This window comes from Natrix helvetica (genome assembly GCF_964273705.1).
Source record: "Natrix helvetica genome assembly, chromosome: 8".
NCBI lineage: Eukaryota > Metazoa > Chordata > Lepidosauria > Squamata > Natricidae > Natrix > Natrix helvetica.
Window position 1 is genome coordinate 17,873,300 of NC_138559.1, and position 21,269 is coordinate 17,894,568.

Sequence of the window (21,269 nt, forward strand, 5' to 3'; positions counted from 1 at the left end):
CAAAGGCGGTTGCAGTATTCTAATGAACTTATCTGGAAAATTGTTTGCTTGGGTGTAGAACAGTGGCGTTTTGTTTCTCCCAGTAGCTGTTAATGATTTCCCAGAGTGATGTTTGTCTTTCTTTTCTCGAAAGAAGCCATGTCATTGACTCTATATTTTCAGTATGTTGACATACATGTATACATACATGCGTGTGTTTAAAGCCCAGCTAGATCACCCTGGAGCCCTTCTGAAATTGATTGATATATGAAGACTTGACACATTTATTTTCAGTCCCTGGAAATGGGTGATAATTAAATAATAGCATAAGTGTTATTTTTTTACTGAACTTTAAATAGATTTAGCTGGCCATCTTATAACAAACTCTGGGCAGGTCCCAATCAAAAATGTATTAGAACTATTAAAATCAAAACAAAAACATGGGGCCAATCAAAGTTCTAATGTGCAAATATCTAGTCTCCCAATTCTTGGGGGAAAAGTCAGATCTTCAAAACCTCATGGAAGGTTAAAAGGGTGGAGGCTGGCTGAGGCTACCACGGAAGAGACCCCAGAAAAGGCACGCTTCCTAGCCCTCATCCGATGGCAATATTTAGCAGAAGGAACTGGGCGTGTGTGCCCACCTTATCTGGCCCTGTAGGACAGGTAGATGTTCTTTAGGGAAGACAGGCTCACAGATAACCCTAGTCATGTAGGACGTTAAACACACAAATGCAAATACAATGTCAACGTCCCGATGGATGAGCCCAACCAAAGCAAGTGCGGCCAAGACAATCCAATTTCTTGATGCAAAACTTTATTGAGTACATCATTTCAGCACAGATGAGGGCAAAACCAGATCTGGCTATTTCCTGCGAAACCCCACATAATGAAAGTATAAATTCTCCCTCCCCCCTATTAGACCAGATGACATTGTCCAACTGAGTATCGTCATATTGTTATAAGAAAGTCTTTTGGCTCTGGCAAACACCTGCTGAAGTGTCCTTGGTTCTCCTGGCTTTCTTCTTGATGTATGGAGCTTACATTCCATCACTCTTTCCCCCCCCCCCGCCCCCGGTTCATTGGCAAACTGAGAAGCAATAATGGTTGCAATAGCAAAGACGTGCTTCCAAACCTCAAATGCAAATGCAAAAATATGCAGTAACCACCTTCTTTATCATCCAGCATTGGAAAAACCCCAAGATAAAAATGAACATTATTTGCATTTGAGTTTTGAATCCAGCGAACGAATAAGGAAGGCACGAGAGGAAAAACGCTAGTTAGCAGAAGTCGTTCTGAACAGCAGTGAGTGCAAGGCATGAGAAGGCACGCTGGGTTAACTTTCAGTATCACAAGAGCTTTGGGTTGTAGGGTGATTCAGCCTGGCGATAATTGTTTGCTCTCACTTACCCTACAAGATAAAGAACAGTCCAACTTGGTCTCAGTTCAGTTTCAGTTCTCCTAGGAAAGTCATTGCCTGGTATTTTTCCTAAGAAATGGACCCTGAAATGGACTTTTGGAAACGTCGACTTTCCTGCTTCCTGCTCTTCGTTTGGTCTTTTAGTAAGTACCTTAGATTTACAATTAGCGTTTGTTGTAAGGCTGCTTTAAACGTATCGTAATTTTATTATCATAAGGTGTCTTGTTTTATGTGCAGTTCAATATGAAAAGATAATATCGTTTCTTTCTCAGAATTATACGTGACCCTAAGGGAAAAATTTGGTGGCTCAAGGGGGATGCAGTGGCTCAGTGGCTATGATGCTGAGCTTGTCGATTAGAATTCAGCAGTTCAAAGGTTTGGATCCCTAGCGCCGTGTAATAGAGTGAGCTCCCGTTACTTGTCCCAGCTTCTGCCAACCTAGCAGTTCGAAAGCACATAAAAATGCAAGTAGAAAAATAGGGACCACCTTTGGTGGGAAGGTAACAGCGTTCCGTGCACCTTGGCATCTAGTCATGCCGGCTACATGACCATGGAGACGTCTTCGGACAGCGCTGGCTCTTCGGCTTTGAAATGGAGATGAGCACCCCCCCCCTAGAGTTGGGAACGACTATCATATATGTGCAAGGGGAACCTTCACCTAAAGGAAAAAGGGATGAGAATGGAAGAGGAAGTTATCAGTGGAGTGACATCTTTTCTGCTCATTAGCGGGATCGGATCTGGGCTACAAAAATCTAGATGGATCACAAGATGACAGATGACAGCAAAGAAACACAGAAAACCGGATCACCGGATCACCCAGTGGTCTTGCAGCTCAAATCTCATAGGCCTACTCTTGCACGTGAAGCAATTTTCTCCTTGTGAGGTTGAGTGCACAATCTTCAAGTGTTACTTGATGACCTAGGCCAGATAGCAGAAGCTGAGAGGGTTTCCTCAGTTTTGCAGGCAAAGATAGTCTGACATTTATGTTTTTCATCTGGTAATAAAACCCTTAAGGTTTCCCTCCCACATATGTGATAGTCGTTCCAAACTCTAGGGGTCGGTGTTCATCTCCTTTTCAAAGCTGAAGAGCTAGCGCTGTCCGAAGACGTCTCCGTGGTCATGTGGCCAGCATGACTAAACGGCGAAGGTGCACGGAGCGCTGTTACCGTCCCACCAAAGGTGGTGCCTATTTTTCTACTTGCATTTTTACGTGCTTTCGAACTGCTAGGTTGGCAGAAGCTGGGATAAGTAACGGGAGCTCACTCCATTACACTAGGGATTCGAACCGCTGAATGCTGACCTTCCTGATCAACAAGCTCAGCATCTTAACCACTGAGCCACCTCGCCCCTTTATACGGCTTTATAAAGTGCACAAAACATTGCAATGAAATATCAAAGCTATTTGTTCTATTTTGTTTGAAATTAATAGCAGACTAGTACTTGTTATAGGTAGTCCTCACTTAATGACCACAATTGAGCCTGGGATTTCCATCATAGGCAATTATGGTCACTAAGTGGGTCCACCACGTGACCTGACTTGATTTTACAACCATTTTCATGTGGTTGTTCAGCAAAATCCTGGGTCTGAGTCAGAAAAAAGAATAACAGTGTTGAATCAAATTGGACGCCCCTGAATAGACTTGATGATTTGAATTATTTGGGGTGGGGGGTAGATGCAAATCCTGTTTGGGTGGTTGGTTTTCTCCAAATTGATTTAAAACTCAAATGAAAGCAAAATGTTGAACTGGGTCAATTTGATTTCCCAAATGGATGGAATCAATTCTCAACAACAAGGAAACAGTTATTTGAATGACTCAGAATCAGAACTGGGCTATTAAATACAGCGGAAAGGTTAAGAAAGGAAATTGCATACTAATACACGGGGGTGGGGGGATGTTTAAGATCAAGCCATTAGGAAACTGAATGGAGTAGTTTCTTGAAACTGGCACCTTAAGCAAGAAAGAACGAGTGAGGCACTAATTCAAGGCCCAAACTGAACAGGTATATATATATATATGTAGTCAAAAGAAGAGAAGGACTAGAGGGTGACATGATAGCAATCTTGACCGGCTGTCACAGAGAAAAGGGAGTTCACTTATTCTCCGAAGCTCCTGAAGGCAAGGCAGAAATTAATGAATGGAATGGAACAATTCATGCTTGCTAAAGAGACATCCAACCTAGAATTAAGGAGAAATTTCCTGTCAATGAGAACAATTAATCAGTGGAACAACTTGCCTCCAGAAGTTATGGGTGATCCATCACTAGAGGCTTTTAAGAAGAAAGTAGACAGCCATCTGTCTGCAATGGCGTAGGAACATGATGGCGAACTTATGGCACAGAGCCCTCTTTGCGGGCATGCAAGCCGTTGCCCCTGCTCAGCTTCACCGTGCATGCATATGTGCCTCCCCACCGGCACCCCATTTTCAGGTCTCTCATATGCATATGCGTGGCAGGGAGAGGGGTCTCACACATGCGCGGGGGTTGGGGCGAGCATGGGGGTGTGTTTCTACCCCCCCCACATCCCATTTTTTGTCCCAGGAGGCTTCAGGGAGTCCTGCTAGGCCCAAAATGGGGCACAGGCGGGGGGGGGGGCGTGCATGCATGCGTAGGTGGGTAAGAGGAGCGCAGGGGGGTTCAAATGCATATGTGCAAGGGGTGGGGCATGGGAGGAGTGTTGCATGCGCAATGCATTATGGCTTTCGGTACGTGAGGGACAAAATGGTGAGCCATCAAAGGTGTAGGATCTCTTGGTTGGACTAGAAGATTCGCAAGATGCTTTCCAAGTTCCAAGCCTATTGTTCTATGTGCTAAACATTTCTTCTCCATTCCCCTCACAGACTGTGGGGTGTGTGTGGAGGTGACTGTGCCACGCGATCCTGTGATGCAGCAGAAAGGTTCACATGTGGAAATTCCTTGTCACTATAAAACATCTGTTGGCAAAAGCTTTGCTTTGGAATGGAGGTTTGCCGGTGGTACCACAGCCCCTGATGCTGGAACACAGGTGAAAGAGAGGAAGGGCGTCATTGCTTGGGAAACAGAGGGCGAAGAAAGTATATAGGGAGGGTTAGGAAGAAGAAGGGAAGTAAACTCACCACATTTAACTTTAAATTTTGGCTCTAAAATTAGCATTAGAGTAAAACCAACAAGACTCCTTGTGGCCTCCAAATAAGAGAGAGATGCAAAAGATCCAAAACAAAGAAGCAGAAATAGCAATAGTAAAAGCACTTAGACTTATATACCACTCCATAATCCTCTCTGGGTGGTTTACGTAGTCAGCCTCTTGCCCCCCAACAATTTGGGTCCTCATTTTATCGACCTCTGAAAGAGGAAAGGCTGAGTCAACCTTGAGCCAGTCAGGATAGAACTCCTGACAGTGGGCAGAGTTTATTTGCAATACTGCATTCTAACCACTGGGCCACCAAATATCTCCCATCCTCACTCCCAATCAATTAATTGGTTAAAATGTTCTAGATTTCTTGAAGCTTGTGAGTTCCTCTCCATAAAAAGCTAGGGTGAGAACATGCTAAAGAAAGGATGGGACTACTTACCCCCTCAGCCACTTCATCATCAGCTCCATCGCCTTCTTTGCAGCTTTCAAGGCACCTCCAGATTGGGCTGCCAAAATTAGGGGGCAAAATTATTGCATTTCAGCAGTGGGATTTGGGAATTTAAAAAAAGGAAGGGATGGGAGTGGAAACACTCTTGTGCCCACCCTTAACGTTTCCCTGGCCGTTTGGAAAATGGAACAAAATTATGCCATGGAAATTCAAGAGGAAAAAACTGCTGATGGGGGAAGGTAGATCACTCCCATTTTTATTTTATAGATGCCTCCTGATAAATAAATCTAAAATTCACCCAGCCCAGTCCACCCTGAATCTCATGGGAATTTTTTCATGTTGGGAAATATGACTAACTAGGATGACTTCAGAGTGATGGAAAAATATGGAATAAACAACCACCTTTCCATTTCTGTCCATATCTGCAATTATGAAATCTGTTCTGATAACAGCATACATTAAAAAAAAAGTATTCAGAGCATTTCGCAAAGAAGGTACAAATCCTCCTTCATCCTCTTCTGCAGTGGAAGAAATTGTATGAAAAGAGAACAATGGATGTTGGCATAGTAAAGATATTTTAAGGAACACAGAGAGACGTTCGAATTACAGATAATCCTTGACTTCCAACCACAATTGAGCCCCAAATTTCTGTTGTTAAGTGAGACATTTGTTAAGTGAAGTTTGCCCCATTTTACGACCTTCCTTGCCATAGTTGTTAAATGAATGATGGCAGTTGATAAGTTAGTAACCTGGTTGTTAAGTGAATTTGGCTTCCCCATTGACTTTGCTTGTCAGAAGTTCGCAAAAGGGGATCATAGGACCTTGGGACACAGTGTCAGTCATAAATAGGAACCAGTTGCCAAACATCTGAATTTTGATCACATGATCGTGGAGATGCCGGAAAGGTCATAACAGTGAAAAACGGACGTAAGTCACTTTTCTCAGTCCCGTTGTAGCATTGAACGGTCACTCAATGAACTGGTGTAAGTCCAGGACTACCTGTACGGAGTCTTCGAACAGGTAGTCCTGGTACAAAGGCTGTCAGGGGAAGTTTCACCCTGAACTAATGAGGTGTGGATCGTCGGCTTTCCAAGCAGCATATTTCCAAATAAGCAGAAAATAAAACCCGAAAACATATTCTAATAAAAAAAACTTTTAATATAAAATAAAATAATAATACAAATCTAACTATCTAAATCTTACATTTTGGCAAGAGCTAGGTTGCCCACCTCCTTCGGCAGGCGATCGGAAGATCAGAAGGAAAGGAAAGAATGTGTGACGTATTATGAGACATGCGCATTAATCATTGTCAGATAAGAAACAATTCAGTCTACTGTATAACTCAGAATATAAGCACAAGTTGGCAAACCAATTAACGCAGTGACAAAGGCAACCCTCCCATCTCATTGCAGATTCTGTATTTTGCAAATAATGTGCTCTACAAGCCAAGCGGGCAGGCTGACCGGCTCAGCCTCCTTCACCAACCTCCCACGCTGGGAGATGCTTCCATCCGGTTGAACAACATCCGGGCCTCGGATGCTGGCACTTACATCTGCGAAGTGAATAACCCGCCTGATTTCGATGGCACTGGTAGTGGGCTTGTGAGTCTCGTCGTTTTAAGTAAGTCCCATTTTGAGCTGGTTGGCATACACACACAAGTGTAAACTCAATGCATAAAATGGACCAAGATTAGGGCTCATCGGTTTGAGTTGCAAGCAGGTAAAATTATCTTGATCATTACCCAAGTGGTTTTATCCTGACTCTCATAAATAAATGCATCTGTCAAAATTGTTTGACAAATTCATTTTATTTGTGGGAGATGGACATCTTTCCCTGCCGGCTGGGGGTGATGGGAATTAGAGTCCAACAGGCCTAGAAAGTTCTGGAACAGTCAATTCTCTATGGTTTCGTTCGTTAGGGTGCTATAACTATGGTCTTCTAATAGATGTGGAAGTTAGCTTATGAGGGAATGTTGGATATCCATAGCAACTGAGAAGGAGAGGGATGTCAGTCATGTGACAGACAAGGCCACCAGGTCAGGCAAGACTGAATGAGTCTGCTGATCAAAGGTTGGTGGTAGGCAGTAGTTCTATTTTTAAGAAGTTGTTTTCAATTTACATATGCAATAAAAATAGATTCAAAGAAAAAAAATAGTAAATGTGCAACCAAAAAAGAAAGAAAAAAAAGGGAAAAAGTAGACAAAGAAAAAAGGAAATAATAAAAGAAAAATAACAGAAGACATGATGTTTGTGTGTATGTATATGTATATATATGTTGTATTTGTGCTGATAAATAAATAAAGGGAGACTAGTATGGATCCATTTCAAGCTATTTAGCTCTCATCAGCTAGCCATACCCTTACTGGGATTTGAACCTGGGATGTGTGGCATATTAGGCAGATTTGTTAGCCACTACACCACAGGATCTCCTCCTTTTATCAGCTAAGCCAGGGAAATAGGTATGTATTTGTGGCATACCAGGGGTTGTAACATTTTTGCATGACCTTTTTGGCACGGCCTCTTCACCATCACTGTTCTAGAGGATGCCAGAATTAAAGAGATGTCTGAGTCAAGCTCCTCAATCTTGGAGGCAAAAGATCTATACCACCCACATATTTTGACTGCCTTGAGTTCCTGGTATTGAATTCATCCTTTCTCATCAGTGCCACCATCTACACCGGTCTGTAAGGGGTCCACCTCTTCACCTATTGGATCAGATGTCACCTTCTCCTGCAGTTCTTCTGAAGGTGTGCCCACCCCGATTTATTCTTGGACTCTGCTGGATTCTAAACAGCCATTTCCTACTTCCAACGTGGTGCAAAGTAGGTGAAGGGCAGTCTTCCTTGGTAAAGGTCATGCCAAAGCAGAAAGTAGGTTGACTGGGTGGATGGATGATTGTAAACCAAGTACACTGGTATAATTGCAAACAGGAGACAGGTGGACTATCTGTCAACTTGTTTTGCGTTTAACAAACATTGACCTGCTCTATGAGTATAAATACTGTTATCACTTACTATGTAGCTCCACACACCTGGAGAGCACGTGGTTGGGGATAACCATTTTAAGGAAATGGGTTTGAAGGTTCCAGGTCTTTGATCAAAACAAGTAGGAGATGTGGAGGTAGATGGGTTCAATTCAGGGGTGGGTTCCTGCCGGTTCTAACCTCTTCTATAGAAGAGGTTCCACAAATCTACAGTGCCGTTTAGAAACGGTTCCAGCTCCCTCCCCCCGCCCGTCTGCATATCATCAAGATGAAGAGCAAGAGGAGGAATTCTGGGAGTTGAAGTCCACAAGTCTTAAAGCTGTCAAGTTTGAACACCACTGGGGATTTTTTTCTAAAGGGTTAGGGGTGCAAGGGTCTTGTAAATGGACAGCTTTAAGACTTGCACACTTCAATGCCAGAGTTCCTGAGCCAACATTTTGGTTGCTAAGCAAGAGCGTTGTTAAGTGAGTTTTACCACATTTTACAAGTTGGCCACGCCCACCCAGTCACGTGGCTGGCAAGCCACTTCCACCCGGTCACATGGCCGGCAAGCCATAACACATGGACAGACACAACCATAGTTCCAATTTGGAAAGCTGGCTTTCCTAAACTAAGCCAAATCCAAGAGCACTAGCTTGGCACTCCATCCACCCCTGGAAGGGCAAGCTACTGAACAGGTAGCAAACCCCACACTCACTAGCACTGATGATGTTACCTAGTCAGGTAATGAAATGTTTGCAAGCAAACCACCAAGCTCAAGAACACCAAGCTCAAGAACACCAAGGACTCCATAGTCCAACCCTGAGCAACAGGTATTCAACTGGGAGTTACTTTCTGATTCTATTTTGGTTTCTTTTTCCCAGACCAACAAAAGGGAACTCTCATATTGACCAACCTCACACTTCAGTCGTCTGGTACCTACTGCTGCACTGCTACCAATGAGTTTGGACACCAAAGTTGCCAAATCTCCCTTCATGTGACAGGTGAGCACTTATCAGTATACCAAGGAACTCTTCTTGTCAATCTTCCTGAAGACCGGATCTTTTCATGCAAGACCCGTTTTGAAATTTAACAGCAGGTATTTGCCTATCTTATTAAGTCTGAATATTTTTCACCTTGGTTTTGTTTTCGTGGATTACTAGGTGTGTTGTGTGAATGATTCACTGTATATTACCAATGGGTTAACTTAGGAATTAGGTTAGGAAAATTGTGTGAATGGAAGAAGCAAGTAAACCGCTAACTTCAGCTTGTCATAAAAGATCTGGATTTTCTTCTTCTTCTTCTTCTTCTTCTTCTTCTTCTTCTTCTTCTTCTTCTTCTTCTTCTTCTTCTTCTTCTTCTTCTTCTTCTTCTTCTTCTTCTTCTTCTTCTTCTTCTTCTTCTTCTTCTAGATTTTGGACAGTTCTGCCATTTTGTCTATTAGGCTTATAAGCTGATAAGGATTTAGATCCGAATGCATTTCACTGGGTCTTGGGCCTGATAGATTGCCACTTCCCATTCTTTAAAAGAAGTCCTGGTCCTTGGATCCTACCCATTAAACCTTGAGTAGATTACTCAGCCTGCACAGAGATTCCAACTGTCCCAGACAAATCTCTATGTGTTTATAGTGCCATCTAGTGATACACTCTTTACATGCTTTATTTGGCTCAGACTTTCTGGCCAGACGGGGAACGGTGCCAACCACATGTTGAACAACCATTACTCATTGCTTTGATTTTCTAAGAATCCTCTGGAGACATTCAGGTGGGTCCAGAGGCATTCTTATGAATGCTAAAAACTGGAAATTGGCTTTGCTTCATCCTAGTTCCCCATTATTTTTGTTTTTTTTTTTTCAGGGAAAAGAATCTTGAAAGTCAAATGAAGTCAGGTGGGAAAGGGATCACGGTGGGCTTTTGTGGCAGCATCCATGGTTTTCAGAATACTCCAGGCAGTGGTGGGATTCAATTTTTTTTTACTACCGGTTCTGTGAGCGTGGCTTGATGGGCATGGCAGGGGAAGGATATTGTAAAATCCCTCTTCCCTCCCCACTCCAGGGGAAGTTTACTGCAAAATCCCCATTCCCTCCTGATCAGCTAGGACTCTGGAGGCAGAGAATAGAACGGGGGTGGGGCCAGTCAAAGGTGGTATTTACTGGTTCTCCAAACTACTCAAAATTTCCGCTACCGGTTCTCCAGAACTGGTCAAAACCTGCTGAATACCACCTCTGACTCCAGGGCACCATCTGACCTGCCCTTCTCCCTCCTGCCCCAGTTTTTCTCGGCCTCACTTAGATGTTCTAGCAAAAGAGATAAATGGTGAAAGTTTTCATGTACCAAACCCATGTGGGTTGCAGTGAAGGCTGAAAGAAGGATGGTGACATGTTTAAATATTCCAAAAGGAAAGAACCCAGCAAGGATAAGATTTTACTGATTTTGGTGTGTTAGCTTTCTATTGGCAGGCTGTCAGAGAGCAGCTTTCCCACCTGTATCTTTCTTCTTTTTCCCCTTCATGGCAAGAAATTTTTTTAATCATTAGGTTTCATCGAGTGCATGGAATGGTCCCCATAAACAGGTTGGAGCCCTTCAGATGTAGCAGAATGTCAGTCTTTCCCCAGTTAGGTTCTTTAGGAAAGAAAGATCCTCGACTCCATTTTATTGAAGTGATAGGTTCTTTTACTAAAGGATGCAGGTTGCAGCAAAGTAAGGCTAGCGCTAAATTTCCCACATGAAACAGGTTACAGGTTTTTCCCACATCCCAGCCTTCCCCCCCCCCATGAGCAGTCTATCTTCAGCCAATGAGAAGCTGCATAGGTGTTTTGAGAATTCTGAGGTGTTTGAGGTAGCCCACATTCCAATCTCAGGCTCCATGGCCTTGAGAGCTGGCACAAGCTGGTTCCGTGCTTCAATCAGAATCGAACAGAGTAGAGCTTGGAGGTTTCTAATCCAACTCCCTGCTCAAGCAGGAGACGTTATACGATTTCAGATAGGTCCAGTCTCTTCTTAAAAACCACCAGTGACAAAGCACCCACAACTTCTGAAGGCAAGCTTTTCCACTGGTTAATTGTTCTTACTGTTAGGAAGTTTCTCCTTAGTTCAAGGTTGCTTCTCTCCTTGATTAGTTTTCATCCACTGTTTCTTGCCTTGCCTTCTGATGCTTTGGAAAATAAGTTGACCCTTTCTTCTTTGTGGCAGCCTCTCAAATACTAGAATGCTGCTATCATGTCATTCCTAGTCCTTCTTTTCTCTAAACTAGCCGAACCCAAATCCTGCAACCGTTCTTCTCTGGTCTCTCCCCCACACACACATATACACACTCTATTTCCCATCCATTGCCCACACAGGTTTATTGCCCATTTGTTACCTTCCTTGCCCCTCCTGCCCCATCAGGGGGTCAACCTGTTTTCCAAAGCACTCGAAGGCCAGACAAGGAACAACGGATGGAAATTGATTCAACCTAGAAATAAGGAGGAACTTTCTGACGGGGAGAACAATCAACCCATGGAACAGAAGTTGTCTTCAGAAGTTTGGGAGCTTCATCACTGGAGGATTTCAAGAAGAGATTGGACAACCATCTGTCAGAAATGGTGTAGGGTCTCCTGCTTGGGTGGTGGGTTAGACTAGATGACCTACAAGGTCCCTTCCAGGTCTATTAATCTATTAATATAGATATTTGCCTTTGATAGCAGACCTGACACAGGCAGGGAAAGCCGCTCACCTATAACTATTTACTTTGCTGGAACGGAAACAAATGTGGAGAGAAATGCCTCCAAACACACCAGTTAGTCTGCCTCCCAGTTAAAGTGGGATTTGTTGAAAGCCATTTTAAAGTGAAGATTTGCTTTTCCTTTATAAAAAAAGAAAAGCTTTTCGGTTTCCATCACTTTTCCTTTCCAAGATCTCGTATGAAAGAGCTGCTTTGCTCCCAGTGGATTGGATACCTCTCTGCTCCATCTCTCCCATTCTTAAGCTTGGGCATCACAATACAGGAAGTCCTTGACTTACAACAGTTCATTTAGTGACGGTTCAAAGTTCCAATGGCACTGAAAAAAGGTGACTTATAACTATTTCTCACATGCCCGTTGCAGCATCTCCAAGGTCTCGTGATTGAAGCCTGGCAACTGACTCAAATTTATGATGGTTGCAGTGTCCTGGGGCCTCGTGATCTCCTTTTGTGACCTTCTGACAAGCAAAATCAATGGGGAAACCAGTAAACTTAGCAACTGCGTTACTGACTTAACAATTGCAGTGATTCAATGAGGAGGAGAAGGAGAAGGGGGAGAAGAGAAGAGAAGGAGGGGGAGAGAAGGAGGGGGAGAGGAGGAGGAGGAGGAAGAGGAGGAGAAGGAGGAGGAAGAGGAGAAGAAGGAGGAGGAAGAAGAAGAAGAGGAGAAGGAGGAGGAGGAGAAGAAGGAAAAGAAGGAGGAGGAGGAAGAAGAGGAGGAGGAGGAGAAGCAGAAAGAGAAGGAGAGGGAGGAGGAGGAGGAGAAGAAGGAGAAGCAGAAAGAGAAGGAGAAGGAAGAGGAGATGGCGATGGAGGAGGAGGAGGACGAGGAGAAGGAGGAGAAGAAGGAGAAGAGCAACTGTTACTGATTTGGATATTTTTCAAGTGCCAAAAAATATTCTGGAATTAAATCATTGTCCACTCAAATGCCGTTCCTTGATCTCCACTAAGTAATTTGTGGGCTATTTCAATCTTCAATTCTGCCTGAACGACTCATATCCCCTTTTTCTTCTAACTTGCCTCCCACTCAGGTCAGTTCCTTTCATTAATTAGCTCTCATTTCCATGGACAGCTCCCTCCCCCCCTCTCCAACCTTGCTTCTTCACCAAACGGCAACTGGAAGGAGAAATTAGAAGCTGGGCTAATTGCCTAGGAGGTGGAACAGCTCCAGCTTCCAGAAGGGAAGGCGAAGGGAAGAAAAAAGCAATCCTAGGCAAACCAAGGGTTCATTTCAAGCAGAGGTCTGTGTTTCAGTTTGTTTTTCAAAGGTGTGTTTTAGGACTTGGAAGAATCTCAAGGGATAAAACTCTTGGATGATATGAGAGAATAAAGTTAAACTAGAGTATATAATTATAGCTTTGCTTCTCCGGGAGGGAAGAGAAGCATTTCACCTTGGCTCCTGACAACACGATTTCAAGTTTGTGGAGTAATGACAACTCTGGTGGGAGGTAGCTTAAATTGGGAACTAGCATAGAGAAAGGATGAAGACACATATCTGCACATGTTCACACACACACACACACACACACACACACACAATGCAAACCTGCCTTCTGCTATTATCTCAAGGTTTAGAGTGTATTCTCACACCCCCTTAATCACACCAAATGGATCTTAATCTCTTCAGTCTTGACTTAAATCATGCTCTGGAGCTATGTATTAACTTACATACAAGTAGTCCTTGATTTACAGCCGATCGTTTAGTGGCTGCTCAAAGTTACTATAGCCCTGACAAAAGGGATTTACGCTTACACCCACCATGGTCAGGGGATGAGAATTCAGGCGCTTGGCAAACATATGAGTCAGTGGTGAAATTCATTTTTTTTTTACTACTGGTTCTGTGGGCGTGGCAGGGGAAGGATACTGCAAAAGCCCCATCTCCCCCCCCCCCCACTCTGGGGCAAGCCAGAGGTGGTATTTGCCGGTTCTCCGAACTACTCCAAATTTCTGCTACCAGTTCTCCAGAACCTGCTGAATTTCACCCCTGATATGGGTGATGTTTGTGGCATTCTGGGGTCATGGGATCACCCTTTGCAACCTTCCCAGCCAGCTTCCGACAAGCAGAATCAATGGGAAAGCTGCATTGACTTAACAATTACATGATTTACTTATCAGTTGGAGTTGTTTGCTTAACAAACTTGGCAAAATATGGTGCAACTCTCTTAACAATTGCCTTGCTTAGCAATGAAAATTCTGGACCCAATTGGGGTCATACGTCAAGGACTACCGGTACCAAATTTTAGACCTACTTAATCAACCAGCTATAAACAGTGAACAGGAATATGAGATGACTACCAGCACACCAATAAAAATCCATGGGACATTGGTGGCTTCCCAAGATCTCCCAGCTTCATCATGAACCTGAATGTATGAGCTATTCATGCATACTCAATGCAACTCAACTCAACTCATCTCAAGATCAATTTCATAAAACTGAAAAGAGTTTGATGTTCTAAGGGAAGAATTGGATTGGAAGTTGATATGCCGTTTGTGTTGCTTTTTGATCCCAACATTTTTTTCCATCCCAATGACATGAATTTCATCACATGCTATCAATTTTGAAACTGGTCCCATATCGGGAACTGTGATGGCACAGTGGTTACTGTAGGCTACTTCTGCTGCCTGCCGGCTGCCTGCAATTTGGCCGTTTGAATCTCATCGGGCTCAAGGTTGACTCAGCCTTCTATCCTTCCGAGGTTGGTAAAATGAGGAGCCAGATTGTTGTGGGCAAAGATGCTGTAAACCACTTAGAGAAGGCTGTAAAGGACGGTGAAAGCAGTATATAAGTCTAAATGCTATTGCTACATCAAAATCTCCAGCCGTGCTGGGCCAGAGATAAGATGCTCAGCCTATTCTTTGATTTTCATTGCATAGAAAGTCTTTGCATTTCTTGCTTGTTTAATTTCAAGGAGAAACATCCCTAATGTGGGGGCACAGAAATAGGCTTCGCTGTGTGATTTCTAATCATCAAGCAGCCACTGAGAAGAACCACCTTGCCAGCAAAATGAATTCCAGGTGCAGGAAACACACGTTGACGGTACATTTACACCGTGACATCCAACTGGAGATAAAATGAGCCAACGTGCATTTTATTTCAAAATAGGCTTTCAGATTGAAATTTGTTCCTCACAACTTTCAGTACAATTTATTTATCTACAGTGGGAGATAGGAAGTACCCTTGTACCGGGTCTGGAGGTTGTGTTTGTGCAAGATGCACTGGTTTGGCCACCACCATGTGCAAGTTTCAAAAACCACACAAAACCTTTACTAGAATATTTCCCACTGGTTAGCAATTGCCAAGTGGGGACAACTTAAGGTGTTGGTGGTGTCATTTTTAAAAGGCCCTAAGTGGCTTAAGGGTCGCTTCTATTTCTCCAAGGATAGCCCTACCAGTTATTTAAATCATTAGGAGAAATCTTTTAGTAGATTTGTACCACTGCTAGAAACTTGATTTACTGTGAGTGGAAAGGTCTTCTCCAATATGGCATCCAAGTTATGTAATGTTCAAATTGAAGAGATGTGTTTGGTCCCCACATCTCCAATAAGAGGAAAACATAAACACACATTCCGGAGGCTAAGTTTCTAATGGTTAATTGATATGGATTTTAATATGGATCTTGATCTACATTGTATTGAGTTTGAAATATACAAAGAGAGATCCAATCTAGAACTAAGGAGAAATTTCCTGACAGTGAGAACCATTAATCAACGGAACAGCTTGCCTTCGGAAGTTGTGAGTGCTCCATCATTGGAGGCTTTTAAGAAGAGGTTGGAGGGCCACTTGTCTGAAATGGTATAGGGTCTCCTGCTAGAGCAGAGGGTTGAACTAGAAGACTTTCAAAATTGTCAACCTATTCTCCAAAGCACCTGAAGGCAAGAAGCTATGGATGGAAACCAATCAAGGAGAGAACCAACCTAGGATTAAGGAGAAATTTCTGACAGTGAGAACAATTAACCAGTGGAACGCCACTTGCTTTCAGAAGTGGTGGCTGCTCCATCATTGGCTGTCTTTAAGAAGGGACTGAACAGTCACTTGTGGGAAATGGTATAAGATCTCCTGCTTGAGCAGGGGTTTGGACTAGAAGACCTCCAAGGTCCTCCCAACTCTGTTATTCTGTATTCTGTTTCCTGGCATGTTTTTAAACTCTGTATGCGGTGTAATTCTTGGAAGCTGCCTTCAGTACATTAGCAGAAAAGTGAGGAGTACATTTTCTTAATAAAAAATAAATTTAATTTCTGTTAGAATGTGGCAGAGGAAAAGCTATGGGAAGTTGAGAAAGTGAGATCTTTATTTTGCTCGTGTTCCCAAATACATTTTTGAAGATGAATGGTTTATAAAAGCAAAGCAGTTTGGAAACGCCATATGGTGTGAAGCAATATTTTAAGCATCTATATCACTATCACATGGTGGGGAATATATAAGAAAGAGAGTTCTAGTAGAAGTGGGAAAAATAGAGAACAGCCCCTAAAATAGACACCGAGAAAACTTACTATGCGAAAACATTTAAAAATTCAGATTTCTCTGTACAATTGAGGTATACGATCAGGTTTATGGGCCTTCGGTGAATTTTAAAATGAGTAGTGGAAGTTGAAATTGCCGTGCGAAATTATCTGCTAGCAGATGCATAACAACAACAGCAACAACAATACACGAATACAATAAAACATTAGATGGACTGAAATAAGATAAGAGCATCTTATTTCTATGGTTTTCTTTAAAAATGGTAGCTTAACTCCAAACCGCACAAGAGCAAAAGTTGGGTCTTTACAGTTGCTTTTGATGCATTGAAATATGCGTGTTTGTTTATGGAATTTATAAAGTTACCCCTACTAACCAGTGGTGTGTGTGTACCTTGTTAAAAATAATAATTAAAAAAATGATGAAATCCAAAATAAATACAAAATTGACCAGTGTAAACCAGTCACAATGAATGCATGAACCAAGGCTGGATATAACAAATTCTCATTCTTAGAATAGGCACCTGTAACATCTCAGTGTAAAGCATGGAAAAAGAGCCAGGGAGCTAATGAAAAGAAGATCTCTCAGTCATTGGTTTTCCTCCTGAAGTTCTCTTATTGCTAAGATATTTTTTCTAATTCAACTATAGTCTTTCTCCCTTCCCTTCCCTTCCATCTTCCCTTCCCTTCCATCTTCCCTTCCCTTCATTCTCCTTTCCTTCCACGTTTCCTTCCCTTCCATCTTCCCTTCCCTTCCATCTTCCCTTCCCTTCCTTCTCCTTCCCTTCCATCTTCCCTTCCTTCTCCTTCCCTTCCATCTTTCCTTCCCTTCCATCTTTCCTTCCCTTCCATCTTCCCTTCCATCTTCCCTTCCCTTCCATCTTCCCTTCCCTTCCATCTTCCCTTCCCTTCCATCTTCCCTTCCCTTCCATCTTCCCTTCCCTTCCTTCTCCTTCCCTTCCATCTTCCCTTCCTTCTCCTTCCCTTCCATCTTTCCTTCCCTTCCATCTTTCCTTCCCTTCCATCTTCCCTTCCCTTCCATCTTCCCTTCCCTTCCATCTTCCCTTCCCTTCCTTCTCCTTCCCTTTCATCTTCCCTTCCTTTCCATCTTCCCTTCCCTTCCTTCTCCTTCCCTTCCACGTTTCCTTCCCTTCCATCATCCCTTCCCTTCCTTCTCCTTCCCTTCTGTAACAAGGGTAGATAGAGCAGAACTCCACAAGATTTTCCCTGGAATTGTGATGTTTATCCATGTCCTCGGATGCAATGTGTTCTCTCAGCAGATAAAATGAGTATTTGGATACAGGACAAAATCAGTTCAGCTCTTTCCTTTCAAAAATAAATTGATAAACTTTCTGTAAAGGCCAATGAACCTTGCTTGACCGAATGTGATAGATACCCTTCCTTCCTTCCTTCCTTCCTTCCTTCCTTCCTTCCTTCCTTCCTTCCTTCCTCCTTCCTTCTTCCTTCCTTCCTTCCTTCCTTCCTTCCTTCCTTCCTTCCTTCCTTCTTCCTTCCTTCCTTCCTTCCTTCCTTCCTTCCTTCCTTCCTTCTTCCTTCCCTCCATCCCTCCCTCATAGGAAATAGAATATGGTTTATGGAAAGTTATTTAACCTTTGAATTTCCACCTTTATGCAACTGCTTTTTTTAAAAAAAGCATTGGAAAATACCAACTTTTTTGCACATTCTACAATTTTCATTTCATTGTTGGAGTTTGAGAGTCTAACCTTAACAGGTGATTTGTCTCCTGTGTTTTGATATGTAGGTGTTTCAAAAGCTGGGGCAGTTGCAGGTGCCCTTATTGGGGCCATCTTAGCTCTATTCCTGCTTGGAGCCATTGTCCTCTACGTCTTGCACTACAGGAGAAGTAGGGTGGCTAAGAAGAAGCCTCAGTCTGAGTACAGTGGAAATGAAATAAGGTAAGAATTGATGCCCAAGCCATCTTGGTTTTGCTCCTTTCTATTTGTCAGTTTTGATTATGCATTCCTTACTTTCGATCCACAGAATCCCCCAAGGCTACTGGGTTGAAATGTGTGAATTCCAGAAGGCAAGAGAATACAATTTTCTTCCTTCTTATTCCACAAAAAAGTTCCACTTTAATTCAAGACCTGCTTTGGTAACTTTAAATGGAATTCATCAGAGAAATGAATGAAAGGAAGTCTCTCTTTTGTGATTTTTAAATGCAGCCACTTTGTCTATTGATTCCTAAAGGAAAGCAAAATTGATTAACTTCCTGTAAGCAAGGCAATTACTAATCATCCTAGTTCCTCCCACCTCTAAAAGCTTTTTTATTAACCATTTTTATTTGGATTTTCAATGAATGAGTCATGGAGCTGGCAGTAGGTAGTTCTGGATCTGATGTACACCTCTTGGTGGTATTTAGCCCACTAGGGAGTTTTCTGACTCTTGTTGGTGTAACTCAGGGAATAAAAGCAACAACACAGTATCATTAATCCTAAATGCAACATGCCTTTTGAGCCAAGTTCAACTCTTGGTGACACCATGGAATGGCCATGGACCTTTTGTTAGGAATAGTTTGGAAGTGGATTTGCTTGTGGTGGCTACAAGATGTTTCCTCGACTTCCTAGCTTGACAGATTCCCACCCAGGCGCTTTGAGTTGCCAAAGGAAAAATCAAATGATGTTTTGATAAGACAGTAAATAAAACCTGTTCCATGTGAGGCTTTATTTTTATTTTTTTGCAAAACCGGCCGGAAATGCACCTGTTTTTTTTCCTTATCACTCCCTCCATCATTACCCCCCTAGAGTAAGCCTGCAAAGAGAAAAAAAAAGGATGAAGCTCTTGCATGATAGCTTTAATTTAGGCGCTATGGAAACCCATCATTTGGCAGTTCCTTCAATTTGTGAGAAGACGCATGCATGAAAAATAACCTCCCATCTGTTCATGTAGATGGAGCTAACTGTTAAAAGGAAAAAAAAACCAAATAGACCCTGAAAACCTAAAATCAGCTTAATTTTAGATAAATCTGAGTGAGGGAAACCAGAGTTGGGATCATACATCTTCCTAATATTTGATGATCATGAGGGGTACAAAGCCATCTTTAAATTTATCTTTGATACGTGGGATGGAACATCATGCTTATGCTTTCTTTTGGGTAACAATATCGTTTGGACTGGCCTCTGAATAGTTTTTTTGTTTGTTTGCCTGTTTCTTCAGACAAGATGTGGTGGTAACACTTGTGAAGAACATTGATATCAACATATCAGTAGGAAGTGTGGAGAATACTGTATAGCTATCTCAGATGAACTATGGATCACAAAGAGTTGGTAGCCAATCAATACTTAAAGCTAACCATATCTCTTAAAAATGGTTGAAAATCAGAGCTTCTTGGAAGCTTAAAACCTAAAGTACTGGATATCAACTAATCTCTCTCTCTCTCTCTCTCTCTCTCTCTCTCTCTCCCTCCCTCCCTCTCCCTCTCCCCCTCTCCCCCTCTCCCCCTTTCTCTCTCCCTCTCTCCTTCTCTCTCTCTCTCCCTCTCTCTCTCTCCCTCTCTCTCTCCCTCTCTCCCTCTCTCCCTCTCTCTCTCTCCCTCTCTCCCTCCTTCTCTCTCTCTCAAGGGAGGACGCCACTGCTCCTGGAATCTTCAACCCCAAGGAAAAAAGGGACAGTAAATCAGAAAGCCAACTTCTGGAAAATGTCTCCTCTAGACCTGGATCAGTCAGTACAACCAAATCCCAACTAAATAACTTCATAGTCTGAATTTGCATTTCTATTTTCCCCCTTAAAAGGCCAGCTTTGTTTTACTGCAGTGAAAGTAGGATTCATTGGAAAAACTCATCCCATCTGTGTTGTGTGGCCTTTATCTACCACTCCTAATCCTTTTGTTGCATTGATACCTGTTAAGTTACTTTCCTGCAGGTTTGTTAAGTTTCCTGTCAAGTTATTTCCTGCAGATTAAGTTTTATTTGTTTTTGATGCTTGCTTGTTACTGTTGGCTTCTGGCATGTGTCATCGGACAGGTTAGGTCAAGAAAATGTAACCATCCGCATGAAAAAAAAATCCCTCGTTTCAACTTTATTTGTTATTTCTTAGCTAGACTGAGTGTACAAAAGTCTCTATCTATCTCCTATGCTAGTGAGAATGTGGTTGAACAGAAGTAGTACTGTAGATTCTTCTGCTCCCAACTTTTCCATTCTGGGGGCAGAATGGAAGTTGCTGTTTTAACTTTCATTTCTGGGGAGTTATTTCTTGATCTGCATCTCTGGCTCTAACTGGACTCTTTTTAAGGGACATGGTCACTCATGAGGGAAGGAGTGCAGGGCATAAGAGAGGCATGTTCAAGCAACTTCCCATACTGTAAATGCTCTATATGAAATTGTCCTTTGAGATGGTTTGAAAACCACAATTGTTTGAACTTGACTAGAAATGCATAGAGTAGACAAGTGGAAGTTACACATGTTTCTTCACTTTCTAACTTGTATCTAGGATAAATGCAAATGTGCAAACAATCATTTCCTTCATAGGATGTAGGATGAGATGTCCCTTTGCAATTTTGTACGGACTGTTGTTTTGTAAAGCAAATGTATGGATGTATATCAACACTCAAAACTTCTATTCATTATCAAAAGCTAACATAAAGATTTCAGTTTGTTTCCCCTCCACCCGTCATAATGAATGGCTTTGGCATAAGAATGTCAACTTATTGTGACCCTAATAAAAGAATCCTAATAAGGATTCTTTTGGGAACAGAAAAGGTATCTCCCATTGTGGATTCTAGGTCCATATTTTTCTGCATCTTACATTGTTTGACTCTTAAATTGTCTTATGTTTCTTGGTTGCCATGGGAAAAAGATATTTGCAATTAAAAGAGGCTTCTTGGGGAATTAGACATCAATGATGCCTTCAGAAGCATCTCCAGGAAATGAAGAGGAAAAGTTCTTAAATGTCGAATGGGAGATTAAAAGCTCAGTTTCCAGCTCAAAGCTGGTACAGGTAGCCACCAAATCTCTTGTTCCAAGTTATACTAAAGCAGGAATTGCCATGAATTCCATAAAAATAAAAACTCTAGAAGCTGGACTTTGCTGGATTCTGATTTTTGCTGTAATGTCCCCATTTTAATTCCCACCTCAAATGGGATGTCTACCCAGCTTCACCCTTTTTACATCTGCCTGGAAGACTTTAATTAATATATATATACTTGCTACTAAAGACCTCAG

The 21,269-nt window shown here is 42.4% G+C and overlaps 1 protein-coding gene across 1 annotated transcript; it reads left to right on the top strand.

The window, feature by feature from the left end:
* Nucleotides 1-1,234: 1,234 nt before the first annotated feature.
* Nucleotides 1,235-21,248, top strand: VSIG2 (V-set and immunoglobulin domain containing 2). The gene is made up of 7 exons (XM_081961093.1): nucleotides 1,235-1,539; nucleotides 4,234-4,397; nucleotides 6,366-6,573; nucleotides 7,616-7,774; nucleotides 8,799-8,918; nucleotides 17,855-18,008; nucleotides 19,671-21,248. The coding sequence occupies exons 1-7, from the start codon at nucleotides 1,473-1,475 to the stop codon at nucleotides 19,810-19,812; spliced, it is 1,014 nt and encodes a 337-aa protein (XP_081817219.1). The 5' UTR covers nucleotides 1,235-1,472; the 3' UTR covers nucleotides 19,813-21,248.
* The last annotated feature ends 21 nt before the right edge of the window (nucleotides 21,249-21,269 follow it).